At 41.5% G+C, this 13,770-nt stretch overlaps 1 protein-coding gene across 1 annotated transcript in view; it reads right to left on the reverse strand.

Moving 5' to 3' along the window:
• LOC141801192 (voltage-dependent calcium channel subunit alpha-2/delta-3-like) overlaps window positions 1–13,757 on the reverse strand; it is a 38,096-nt gene extending 24,339 nt beyond the window's left edge. The window contains exons 1-9 of the mRNA XM_074684188.1: window positions 13,331–13,757; window positions 13,064–13,217; window positions 12,194–12,442; window positions 10,176–10,257; window positions 8,322–8,537; window positions 6,776–6,892; window positions 4,966–5,025; window positions 1,319–1,481; window positions 626–757 (exon numbers count right to left, since the gene is read on the reverse strand). Of these exons, the coding sequence (XP_074540289.1) occupies window positions 626–757; window positions 1,319–1,481; window positions 4,966–5,025; window positions 6,776–6,892; window positions 8,322–8,537; window positions 10,176–10,257; window positions 12,194–12,318 (895 nt within the window). The 5' untranslated portion in view covers window positions 12,319–12,442; window positions 13,064–13,217; window positions 13,331–13,757. The remainder of the gene's footprint in view (window positions 1–625; window positions 758–1,318; window positions 1,482–4,965; window positions 5,026–6,775; window positions 6,893–8,321; window positions 8,538–10,175; window positions 10,258–12,193; window positions 12,443–13,063; window positions 13,218–13,330) is intronic.
• Window positions 13,758–13,770: the final 13 nt, after the last annotated feature.

Consider the following 13,770-nt stretch of genomic DNA (forward strand, 5'->3'; position numbering starts at 1 on the left):
AGCTGAAAAGAGTGGGAGCTTGTTGTTCTCAGTCACGTCACACTAAAGCTTAAAGTTTAAATAACAAATTAAGTTTCCATCTGCCAACACTGATTGTTGTATTCTTCTAACAATGTTAAGAAAGAAGGCAGAAAAGTTCAGAGATGTGCGATTTTCAAACAACATTTAAATGTAGAATATTATCTCCTATAAATATTTATGGTGTTAAACCCTTTTTTTTAAGTGCCCAGGGTTAATTCATCACCCTGAGTTTATTTTCGTTTTACACACTCATCATTTGTATCTTGTTTCCGCAGCTTTTTTCCAGCACTGCAGTGAGACCACTGCCTGTTCCCATCACTGTAAAGCTCTGTTGTATTCTGCAGCCGTGTGCTGTTCCTCGGTACGAGTGTAGACCCACAAATTCTGATTAATCACTGTGCGTATATATGCATCCTCTCTGATGGTCTGTAAAATTACAACATTAGCCAAATCACCCCTTTAGTAATTCTAAATCATTTGTTCTGAGATGTTTTTTTTTTCCCTGGACTGACGGTTGATGGCTCCCTTGAGATCAGCCTTTCTTTTCCCACACACTCACACACAATGGGGACCACGGACACAGTCACAGATCAGCAGCACTCACCAGGGTACTGCCTGAAGAAACCTTTTGCGCTCCCAAAGTACTGCCAGATGAGTGTTGGGTCTCTTTCAAAATTATCCACAAAAACTTTGTTGAGAGCCTCAGACCAGTACACCCCGTTCACAATGTCAGGATCTGAGAGGAAGAGGAGGAAAAGTCAGGAGATTAGAGACAAGTAAATTAAATGGTGATAATGGTAATCATCCTCGTGTGTGCTTGACCTTCGACCCTTATTAACCTCCCTGAAGGAGATACAAAGCCTCTGACTAACCCCCCTCCTCCTCTTCCTCCTGCTGGATGAGCCCTCCTTTGTGCCCTGAACACAGAGTTATGGAGACTCCATTACAGGCAAACAAAAGCAGCCGTGGAGACTCCCAGAGAGAGGTGACACACTGTGTTATAAGACAAGAAGCTTCTGAACAGCAACCATATGACAAACATCCTCCCTGGTCCTGCTCTCTGCTCTTCTGCGCATCTCTTTAAGAGGTCTGCAGCTGCTTTCTCTTTCAGTCTGGACTCTTTATCGATCCCTGAATGCCTCTTCTTCTCCAGGCCTGTGACACTGATACCTCCAAAGCCTCCATTTCTCACTTCCACCACTTACTTTCCTCCCTCCTCTCCCCCCATCCCCTTTAAATCAGCTCACAGCAGTTAAATTACACATACTGCACATACTCCAGCAGGAGGAACTCTCACCTTTGTTATACATGTTGGTGGGCACCTGCACTACACTGAGGCTCAGGTTGACAGACAGGTTGTTGAAGTGATCATTGGGCTCCAGGAGGAACTCTCCTCCCAGCTCCACATTTTTTCCCTCCTCATCCACTTCATTGATCAGCACGGCGTTGAAGTACTCGTACTGAGGAAAAAAGGGAACACTCTTAATGTTAAATGGCATCACCATACAAAACATGCTTCTTCTTATTCTCTCCTCTTATTTTCATACAGCTTTACAGAGTACATCAATTAACTGTCACAACACTGTGTGACATACTCATGGGCATAATCAGTGATTTTTTCTCTCTGAGGCTGTAATTATTCTGTCTTAAAGCGAATGAGTGGTCACTCTTGATGTGTTTTTAATTTCAGCCAGTATAAAAAATTTATTCAGCTTTGTCGAGGTAAGTCTGAGCAGTCTGACATCAAACAAGAAATCTTACAATGTTTTAAGGTCGTATGACTCCTCGTGCCTTGTGCAGGTCTCCCCTCTGCACCAAGCAGCAACCGCTGATCTAAAAATACGAAGCTTACATAGAAGTGCTAAGAAACAGTTCTTTGAGAGTCTGCTTGAGGCAGAAATGCGAAAAACCACAGACTAACTAAACTAAAAGAAGTGGCAAACTGTTGGAGATAAACAGAAGTTTGCTGTTTTACTAAGAAAACTTTGACACACTGACAGTTTAAATATCTGCTCTGACTTCTTGAGCTACAGAGCACATGTAGTAAACAGACAGTATCAGTAAATAAATAGTTCTTAGAGCATTTCTGGTTATTGAGTGCTGTTTGTAAATTTCCTAGAGTATCAAATCATTTTGAAACATTGGTTGCTGAGGTTAAAAAAAGACCTGGACGTTCAAAAGGGACTTTCAGAAGAGCTCTGGCCCCTGTGAAGTGAAAGCCAACAGTTAGTGTGTCCTGTCCTTCACTGTGTGCTGCTGCAGAAGAAAGACTGTCTCATCCTGTGTGAGAGGCCTCTCTGTGGCCTCTGCTCCTGATTGTCTGCGCTGAGAGACAGGGAGGGAGGGAGGCAAGGAGGGAGGAAGAGATTGGTGATGGACTCTACAGCATCACACTCGGGGGAGGCCGCACGGGCATCACCATCAAGCAGCCGCTGACAGCTCATACCACGCCTGAGCAGCTCTCTGACGAGCTGCAGCAAGGAGGGCGGGGGTGGGAGGGAGGGAGGGAGGGGGTAGCGAGGGGAGAAAAGAAACGTGCACCCTCAGCAAAAAGTGATGTGCTGTAGAGAGGCACGTTAAGCAGCAGGGTTATTACTGTAGAGCAGGCCAGGGGACACTGCAGCGCTGAGACGCCCCACTGACTCTTACACCACTGCAGTTAGCTGAGGGCCTGCTGCAGAGACCTCCTGGGTCTTAATGTACAACCAGAGTACAGTGTCTGCAGAGGGCGGGGCTGTCTCAGCTCCACCCTGAACACTGACGCTTGAACAGACTCAGACTCTAATTACACGAGTTAGACCCAACAGCTTCATCAGGTGAAAACTTATTTAGTCTGCAATGCCTTCCTCACAGATCCTATGAATCCCACATGGACATATTTACATGATGAGTAATTTTAAAATCAGACTAAGAAAATATCAAATATGAGTAAAACATATTCAACTTGGGGCAAAGTATTTAGACTATTACAGTGAGTTTGTTAATGATGCTAATAAATTGCAATGGCAGCAGAATGCTATATAGAGTAGAAGTGTCTGAATTTATAGAATTATAGTAGGCTATTTACCCATACTAATGTTTTATTTTCTCATAGAAACAGTTGGAAATCATTCCTCAATGTTATTATATGTTCAAGTATGTCACACATTTGTTTGATGGAAACACAAAAGCAGAAACATAGGCCTCTTATTTAAAACTTGACAAAGTTTGGGCAGAAAGACAATGTGTGGTAAAGGAAATAAGGATGATTTCCCTTGGAATGTGCTTTTTTATTTATTTAAAATAAGACATAATAAATGTATTTTACCCTCTCACAACATCTCTCATAGTCCTAGAGTTGGATTGCTTTTTTTAAAATAAAGATTAAGTCCATACACCTTATAACATTTGCGAGGTGAGATTCACGCCAGTGTTGCAGACATGATCCGCACACTCCTGAACTGCAGACACACCAGGGTCAATGCAAAACAGCCGAGTGTCCGTGAGTCGCTGCAGTACAGATAAGAGCAGCGGGCTTATCTCATTGTGGTCAGTGAAATGGTGCGTGAAAAATGTGCGGTGTCAGGGGAGGCGAGCTCAGCTAAATGATGCCACAAGGGATAGCATGATGACATCACATCATTATCACAGGTGGATATTGAATTTTCCTTATTATTTTTTATGGCCTCAAAGATGAAGTGTCTGTGTGATGGGCCTGAGCTGTATGAAAACTGCGGGAGAAAAACACATTGCTTCACTCATACACAAGAGATATAATGTTCAGTTTAGTTTTCAGACAATTTATTATAAAAGTATGATGGTTTCATTTTGCAGAACTTAAAGAAAGATTTCTGTCTAGAAAAGTAAAACAAAAGGAAAACTTATAAAACTTTTTAAAAATCATGTCAGGTTTACAAAAAAATTATAAGGTTTTGAAAAGCATGTTGGAGAAACTTTTTCATATGGTTTGTGGTTTGGCAGCATGAGACACAAAACGAATAAGGCCTACCACAACAAAAATACAATTTTTAAAACAAAAAATATCCTACATCCAAGAGGAAAACAATGTTCATGATTCTGATTTTACTGAGTTAAAAAGGCCCAAAGGAGTTGTAGTTTACCTGTAATGCCTCTGTGAACAGCTGACAACTTTGCGCAAAACGGACAAGGTGTCTGAAATGTATTCATATGATGTAAATGCTTCTATTAACTGTAAAGTCCTGCCCGTTATTTTACTGTTTTGTTGCTCCACTGCTTTTCCAATCTAAAGCCAGAGAGTGAAACAATGCCGCGCAGAAGACTTTCATTTATCTTTGTCCACTGGGCGGAGAGAAAGAGAGAGACAGAGCGCATTCCCATGCTGATCCGTTAAATAACGTCTTGTACAAAGTCAGAGTGCGCGCGCACATCCGGGGAAACGTAATTAAAAGTAGAAGAAATGCAAGCAAACTTCTGACAACATATGTTTCCCTGCTTTTCCTGCACAAATTATACAGTCGGGATATCCTTTTAAAAAACCAATAGTCAGGCGTGGTAATTACAATATTTTAACTTGCATTAAAAACTGCACAGCCAGTTCACGGGTGATAGGAAATGACCCGGCTCTCCCCTGTATACTGTATACTGTTTCTTTTAAACTGTAGGTTACTGCAAAAGCGCAGCAGAGCTGCAGCACAGAAAACTGATTTGGGTTCCCTTTAAAAAAAAAGTCAGCAAGAGTTATGGCAGCATGGCGCTACAGTCTAGGATTTGTGGGACATTACTTTTCATAGAAACATTATGTACCACAGCGCGGACAGGACAGCAGGGTGAAGGACGATGTCGACGCAATTAAAGACTTCTAGGGCCTACCAGCTTCTCTTCCCTCAGCCCAACTAGAAATTACTCGCTCTGGTCTTAAAAAATGGTACGCCACAGTTTTAATATTTAATCATTTTTCTTTTGTCTTGACCGGAAAAGGCTCACCTGAAGGTCTGGGTTTTCTTCGTGTTGATGGTGCGCTTCCTCTGCTGCCTCCACCAGCCGCTGACAGAAGGAAAAAACGGAGTTCAATCAGAAAACAGTAAGTCCTCACTTTCCATAGGCTTGTGAACAAAAAGAAAAAAATATATAAATGCAATTTGTAAAATTTTCCCCATGGGGCATCATCAGTGCGTCAAGGTGTTGTTGCATAGGCCCTACTTGCACCTCCCCAAGTCTCTCAAAACGGATTCTGCACATGTTTTTATTATCTAATTTTAAAGATCATGTTACACTGACGAGGACAATTACGGGGCACTGCCAACTTTGAATAAGTTGGTTTTAAACTGAACTCCCCTACATGCTACAGTCACTCTCTCTTCCTTGGCCTTTTGCAGCCTACAGTTTTGCTGGGTGGAGTACGCATCAAATGTGGGGCACTCCAGCGGTTGTGCAGCGGTGAAATGATTGATGGCGGCGGGTTGTAGGGGCAGGATTTCCCGCGTGCACCGTAAGTAGCCATAGCTTCAGTTATAATTCGGTTCTGTAAATTGTGCTTGGCTTTGTGTTTCCGGTGAAATGCTACCTAAACGTTGCAGTCACTCTTACCTTCTCAGAGCCGGGGCAGGTAATTAACACCTGTCACATGTGTCAAAATAAATGCTATCCAAACACAACCGAGGCTTTTTACGGTCGAGCACGAGGTGGACAAATTCAATTGACCTCGTGCGGGGTTCTCACTTTGTCAGCAGTTTGCAAATGAAGAAAATATGACAAAATGAATGTGCTATCGTGTTTTCTCATTTTGGAGGAAAATGCATCTCAAAACAATTTTTCTTGAGATAAAATCAGGAACCTCACCAGTGTATCGACTCAGCGGTGTGGTGTTTGCCACACTGTCCCCTGTCTGGGCTCAAATATAATTTGGCTTTTTATGGCACATGAGCTTTACATTTCACACATTTTTAATTGATTAATAAAAACAATGTATTTATGCAACCCAGAGTGTCAAAATAGTAATAGTCAGTTTTCCTCGCTGTAATTTATAGGCTGTTTGTCCTGAGATGTCGTACACATGGGATCAGGCGGAAGGAGATAAACGTTATCATTTCCCAGCAGTCCCTGCGAGGTGCAGTATTAAAAATGGTTACAAGCTCCTCTACACTGAGGTCACAGACAGGCTAAGGCTGTTAGTTCACTCCATTTCAGGTCAACTTGAATATGAAAGACACGTTACTTCCAGCCCTGTTATATTAAAATGATGAAAAGCACTCCAATCTTTTTTGTGCTGTTTTTTGTTTTATTGTTTCCAAAAGGTTACCTGACTTAGTCAATATAAGAATCATTTTCCCCCCACACTCTAACCCATGTTTTGTAAGTGGATGTGAAATTATCCAAATATGAAGATAAACCTTAGCATATGTTCTTTATTTCAAGCCGCACATAAGAAGTAGAGTCCAGGGTGTATTCCTGCCTCTTCTTTGCTTTGAGTTACAGCCACTGTCAAGCACACTTTGGGTGCTGAAGAGCTGCAATCTTTGTCACTCCACCCCACATTACAAATGATAAAATCAGGATGAATTAGCTAAGTTAATGATGCACATCAGACTGTAAATCCATCACATGGTGCGTGATAATAAGGTCTGTTTGAGACTGAAAGGTTTTTTTTTTCCCCTGGACATCTGGCTATCAGTGCTATTAGCCACTACTTCATTTATAACAAGTGTAAGCATAATTAAAGACTCCCCTTTCACAAAAAGGAAAAATAATTATTCTGAACCTCCCACTGTAATTGAAGAACAAAGACGAGACATACCCTTGTGGCCTCTGACTTTTTCCTGAACATTTCCTCCATCTTCACAGCCAGGTTTTTGACCAATTTCACACCATCAATTTCTTCCACTCTGACAGATTTTTCAGATTCTTTGTATTTCTGAAAATAACCAGAAAAATGCAACAAAAAATACTGACTGCAATTACTTGATGTAAACCCTTTAGGATTGTCTTCAACATTCATAAGACAAAGAAAAAACATTCTTAAATTTGTGTGTGTGTGTGTGTGTGTGTGTGTGTGTGTGTGTGTGTGTGTGTGTGTGTGTGTGTGTGTGTGTGTGTGTGTGTGTGTGTGTGTGTGTGTGCGTGTGTGTTTAGAATTTTAGGCAACCATTGTTTCTCTGCAGCCGCTTAAAAGAGGTGGGAAATTGTTAAACAAGGCTTATGCAGCTTCACATGTTGGCTGACAAGCTGCATGCAGCCGGTCTCAGATGAACGCTTGATAAAACCCTCGCTGCGTCACACAATGATTGATCGTCTTTATCCTGCCTCACTCATTGGTTGCACACGCTGCCTCTACATCTGTGATTGGCTGGAAAAGGCCTTGTTGGGTGGCCGGGTAGGTGGGGCTCTGGTCTGAAGGCTATGCATGGTAAGAGGGTAATTGAAATGGAGTCAAAGCACAGGAGAAAGATAATAACGTGTCAGGCTTGGGTGATTCTGGGTAATGAAGTACACCTCACATAATGCTGATGCTGCTGGATGCTGAAGACCTCCAGTGATACAGAACAAAGCCCACCACAGCCCAAAGGAATACAACATTACATAATCCTGCACCTTACTTACACACACACACACTCACACACAAGCTAAAAAAAATCTGATCCTGTCATGGCATGTCACACCCACACTTCCAATAACCTTATCTAAAAATAAACAAAAGCTCCGTTCATAAAAGCACATTCAAACACATTACAAAATGTGTGGACAAATACACACACAAAACACACACACTCCAGTACATGAGGCGACAAATTACCTACTGAAAGGAAGAGTGTGGACTCGCAGTGGAGCAGAACAGTTCATTTCACGCCTGTCCTCCTCGCCTCAGCACTCCCAGTCCCTAGCCCCCCCCTTCCTTTTCCTCCTCTTCCTCACACTCTTCCAGCCTCCAGGAGGAGGTTAAGCCCCATCCATCAAAAGCCCTGATCATGATTATTGATCAGAATAATGACCAATGCAGGCCCTGAAGTGCACCAGTGTTCCTCTTTTCTCCCGAAATCTCTGTAAAATGGGCTAATTCTCCATAAAAGCATCTAATGATCAGCCTTAATGAGAGGCCCCTAACGACCCGTCAGCTCCCTCACAGCTCGCTGCTTTGTGCTGACTGGCTCTGTAGACATGCCTCCATGAACAGGAACATGAGCAAAGTGCTTACATGCACAGAAAAAAAAGGAACAAATCTGGAGGGCATATTGCAAAATGTATTTGTACAAAGCTAAAATGCATATTTGTTACCAAATAAAAAGACAAAACTTGAGCTTCCATCAAATGCTCAAACTGAAAATGTTGTATTAAGAATCTGTCACCTCAGTGCAGGAAGATCCGAGATTTGGAGCCTGGAGTCGTCTTTTAATGGCAGTCTGGACACTCTCTCCATATTTGCGTGGACCCCTGGGTCCCTGGATTTCCTCCCACAGACAAGCAGCAGTGGTTTTAGGACTAATCCTGCTGCTGACTTTGATTGGAGTGCTGGACTCAGAGCTTGAGTTTGATCCACGCGGTGCTGTGATTGTCCACAACTCCTGAAAAAGGGGAATAGTCAAAAGTGTTGACAAATGTGACCAGGATTTATCCCCCCTTTATATGTAGAGGGGAAATAGATGGTCAGACTACAGTCACTGTGACGTTTTCTTGTTCTGACCATAAAATTCTTATTTTTCTGTGTTGTATTTGTGACTGTTTTCTTCACTGTTGTAGCGTATGAAAATAAGATCATTTTTAGTGGTCAGATCCTTTACTGAAAGTGATGATGAACTTTGGTGACAGGAAGCTCCTGTAATGCACGATAATCAAGACGTTAGACCTGTCAGATTTTTATCATCAAAAATCACATCAATAAAGTTTTTTTTCACACAGAAACCACTCACTCTTTCTTTGTCTCCCAACAGCTGAATTTTGCACAGCCACCCACTTAATACAAAAATGTTGAGTTTCATATCCAGAAAATTTATTTCAGTGAAGAAAAGCACTACCCAGATGTCAAGAGTTGGTATGTTTTTAAATATGTTCATAAAAACATGTTTCAAGACATTTCAGAGAGGGGGCACGTTTCGCTATCATGCTTTTTCACTTATTCTGTAAACAACACTGTTAATGTTTGGAAACCTGGTAGATCAGCTACTTAGTTTTGAAAGTGAGATGCTGTGAAATTCTTGCTTCATATATGATTTTAGCTTTGATGTACTTTTCGTGTAGTGATGCTCTGATTGGGTGATAAGATGGGACTGCAGACAGGCCGGAACAGCACTCTGACTCATCATCTACTGAGCTCTTCTGTTATATGTCAAAAATGTGGTTGAACATATTCCTGCTGTGTCATGAAAGGTCTTTCTCTAAAAGAAGAAATTGTCTGGATGGCAACATGTGCTGCTAATAGTGAGAATATACTACTCATTATTAAAGGTGGCTTCTCAAGATGTTGCCTTTTATTGACCCTAAAAACATAAATGCAAAGTGTTTACAGTACATAGCTTGTCACACATAATTAAGCAACTTTATCCAAAACATTATTTGTATTTTGACATCCAGCTCTCCATCCATCCACCTGACCCAACTCAGACCAGCTGAGGCCTGTAAAAACAGAGTCCACCTTTGCCTCAAGTGGTCAGAAAGTTAAATCTACTGGGTCATCTCTTTCTCTCTGCTGCTTTCACTTGTCCCTCATTTCATAACCCCACTCACACACCGTGGGAACAGAGCCCCCTCTAACTCAATCTGTCTCCTTGTCGCGTTCATGTCCAGAGGTTGAAACTCTTGACTCCAGAGAGTTAACTGAAGAGATGAGATGAGAGGAGAATCAGAGCTGGGGGTAATGGGCCGTGTTAAGAACAAATACACTCACACATGCGCGCGCACACACGCGCGTGCACACACACACACACACACACACACACACACACACACACACACACACACACACACACACACACACACACACACACACACACACACACACACACACACACACACACAGCGCTCTCTTTCTTCTGAACACACCTGAGTCCCTTCTAAAATGACACATCAGCATTCAGCTGAGACACTAAAATGTTTCTGCAGCTATCAGAGGGGACGCAGCGTCACATGTACTGTGTGTAAAACATGACTATTCAACAAAGAGAAAAGGCTTTCAAGTTCACACAAGTCTGGATAACCAGACCTACCTTTTGTAGAAGCTGAGATCCAGAATATTTAGCAGAGATTGATTTTATTTCTCCACCAAAAGCTGAGGCCCAGAGCTTTACCCTAAAATGTAAAAAACAAAACAATAGAAGATAAATGATATTCAATATTTCTCCTATAAATAGTGAAAAAATTCAAACAGTATAAAGCAGGCTATAGATTCTGTATATCAAAACAACATAGAAGTTGTCATCCAGGAGAAAATGCAGTTTGCAATGAACAGTTTTTTTCAGAGGTTTCTTACAAATGATATGAGATTTAAGTTTGAGCAGCTGCCTCAGATTTAGATTAAAATCTGTAATCACTTCTCACCTTTCCCTCCCTGTCCTCTTCTCACCCCGGCTGCTTTTATATCTCCTCATCCGTCATTTTTTTAAAGCTTTATTTGACACCATCAGCTGAAAGATTATCACGAAGGCCCATTGCCTCTGACCTTAACTGTCCTGATGGGTGAGGGATTGTGATATTGATGACCTTTACTGAAGTTATCGAGGCTTCTTATATTTAACTTTTAATGGGTTACACTGAATGTGACAGTTAAAAAAGGAGCATGTAAAATTGTCCTGCAGAAAAAAGATGCTGCTCTGTGTGTCTGTTTTAAGGATTAAAACTCATATTATCCCAAGTCCATCTCGAAATATATAATGTAACACATCAAGGTTTCATTGACCCAATTGAGTACCCAGTCATTGAGTACCATCTCCTCTTTAAACAAGCCTCATCGTAATTACAACCTGACCATACCAATTTGTTACATTGTATTTTTTTATATTTAAATTGAGATTCAGTTCTCCACAGTTGATATATTTTGAACAAAAGTATTACAGCCCAAAAATCTACCAGATTTTCTCACCCCATGTCTTTTACAAGGTGCAAAATGTTGCTGTGTTATCACCTGAATGAGTGGAAATTCTGGATCCTGTGATTCATGAGGATCTTTATTTTTTCATCTCAGATTTTTGCTGGGGAATCATCTGTCTAGTGTTTAAAGTACTGAAAAAGATCAAAAAGAATCCGCCCAAGGATCCATCTCAACTTTTTTTTTTTCAAACCATTCAGCAAATATGTCTTAATCTGCTGCAGATTATTAAACAATGATACCTGCATTAGATAGCTTTTTTTTAGCTAGTCTGCAATTTCCACCAGTCACCAATGAATAAAAAATGTTTTTATACTTTTATTAATAATTACATTGATTATTTTAAAGGAAAATGTGGTTTGTTGTCTGTCTACTTTTGTCTGTACATCTAGAATATTTAGAGTTATCAGACTGCACCTGCATGCCGTCAGAGTATATAAAAGCTGTAGACATTTTTCTTTTTTTTTTTTGAAGTTTGTTCCACAATAAAACATGCTAATAACTATCTATTTAATTCTTTTTATTATTTTGGTGGAAGGGGGAACAAGAAAAAAACATATTTAGGTTTAACTTTAAAGTCCATTCTTTAAAAATAAGTGTTTACAATTTTTTCTTAGTGTCCACTGTAAAGCCTAATAGATTACATTTACATTTGCTCATCAAATCAGTTTCTCATCAGTTAGGCCAATTCTTAGCAATTGTTCAACATTTATCAATCACTTAACGCAAATATGATGAACACTGCAGTTTTGGATAGTCATCTTTGCATCATTCAATCAATGCAATCTGCTTTTATTTGAAAATCCTTTTTGTTACTGGAGGATTACACATCAGCATTTGCTTTTCTCTTTCCACCGGCATTATCTCTAGTTAACCAGGGGCATGGAGTTTTTGGAGGGATAACAAACACGTATGTGGTTAATTGATACTCCACGTTGTACATTTTAAGGTAAGCTATAAAAAGAATAATAACGAGCTTTAAAATATATTGACAAAAAAATCTTATCAATTGGTTTAGCTCGCTTCCTTTAATACATTTTTATCATTCAGATTAAAAAAAAAAACACGTAAAATCTCAGTCTCCCGCCTTGAACAGATCAACATATTAAGGACAAAGTTGCAGAGTTGCCTCCCACTTACACTGACAGAGGGATCCCTTGCTGGGACCCGGACACCTCCACCATGTTCAAGCCGACGAGGGTCCAGATCAGGAGGAGGCAACTGCTGCACGTGTGCGAGAACAGGCTCCCCCAGTCCCCCAACATCCTCAAATTCACGATTCAAAGAAAACCACCACGGAAAAATCCCGAAACCGCTCTGGTGGGCTGCAGGACCCCGATGCACCGTCTCCCGCCGAGGTAGATTACTGCTGCCAGCACGTCCCCCCTACTGTACACAAACATACACACACTCACACACTCAGAGAGAGAGAGAGAGAGAGAGAGAGAGACAGCAGGAGAGACAGAGAGGAAGGGAGAGAGGACCTCCAGTCTCCATCCTCTGCTCCTTTCTCTGAGAAAAGGGGAAAACCCCTTCAGTGCTCTTTCTGCTGCAGGGAACCTGTATTTAGCCTATCGCAACGGGTCTTTTCATCTGCCTGTCTTATCAAGGCTTAATGGCACTAAGGAGGTAGACAATGATTCCTGGAGATGAAGAGGGGACTTCCTCTGTACAGTAGGGATAACCATGAACAGGTGAATTGGTAACCAGGGGGGAAAAATCGTGTGCATGGTCTGCAAAACGCTGAGAATTCACATAACCTACTAAACTTTCTTCTCTGCGTCTTTTTCAAGTCCTCTGTTCAGAAGTTGATACATTTTTTTGCTGACGCTGCAGTAAACTGTCCACGCTGTGTGATGTCACCAACCTCTCTGCAGCTATACAGAGTGTACATTTTAGTGCACTATAACTGCATTGAAAGTAGGCTAAAACCGGTGAAATACTGGTAAAACAAGAAAAGAAGCAAACAGATATTGACATGTAAATGCACACCAGATTCTGTGCATTTACGTGTCATATCGTATGTGGTACTGTGAGCGATAATGAGACTGCAGATGTTTGATGATGAAAGATCTGCAACGCCAGCAGCACATTGTGGTGGTTGAGGTATCGTTTGATTTCTTCGATGTCTGAGACCACGGTGAACTCAGTGTCACTACGTTTTCTAGAGGAGAAAAAAAACACGATGACAGTGAGTAAGTGTTGGCGCAAAATCTTCTTTGAGCTTCCTTTGATTGACCATTTCATCACGCCGACCCATGACGTCATGCCACTTACCAGCAACTTTCCCACGTGGACTCAACAGCTTTTTCAAAGAAACGGCTCAAAGTTTCTTCCACTGCGCCTGCGCAACATTCATCAGTACTTACGATAAAATAAGATGGTGTCTGTACCGAACTCCAAACTGTTGATTAGGAGGTGATAATGTTGTCAGAGCAGACAGCAGGAAGGTTGCTGCCCCCTCCCTCTCCCTGCACTACAAACTGTGTTTGGACTTGAGGCTTTTATTAGTTTAGTAATTGCATCGTACATCAAAGTTGTGAGGAGCCTGTACTGTCTGGCGCGTGCCGATAAGGTGCCTGGCCGCGAGGTGGATGACGGACAGTATCATCTAGTGTCTCCAACACTACCTCCACGAATGCTTTAATTAACTATCGACGGCGAATAAAAGCAGTCCCCCAGCACGACACTGCTGCTGAAGTGTCCTCAGGCAAGGA

The sequence above is a fragment of the Halichoeres trimaculatus genome, unplaced genomic scaffold (assembly GCF_033239565.1).
Source record: "Halichoeres trimaculatus isolate MK-OKI-2021-1 unplaced genomic scaffold, fHalTri1.1 fHalTri1_scaffold_1, whole genome shotgun sequence".
In the NCBI taxonomy this organism is placed as follows: domain Eukaryota; kingdom Metazoa; phylum Chordata; class Actinopteri; order Labriformes; family Labridae; genus Halichoeres; species Halichoeres trimaculatus.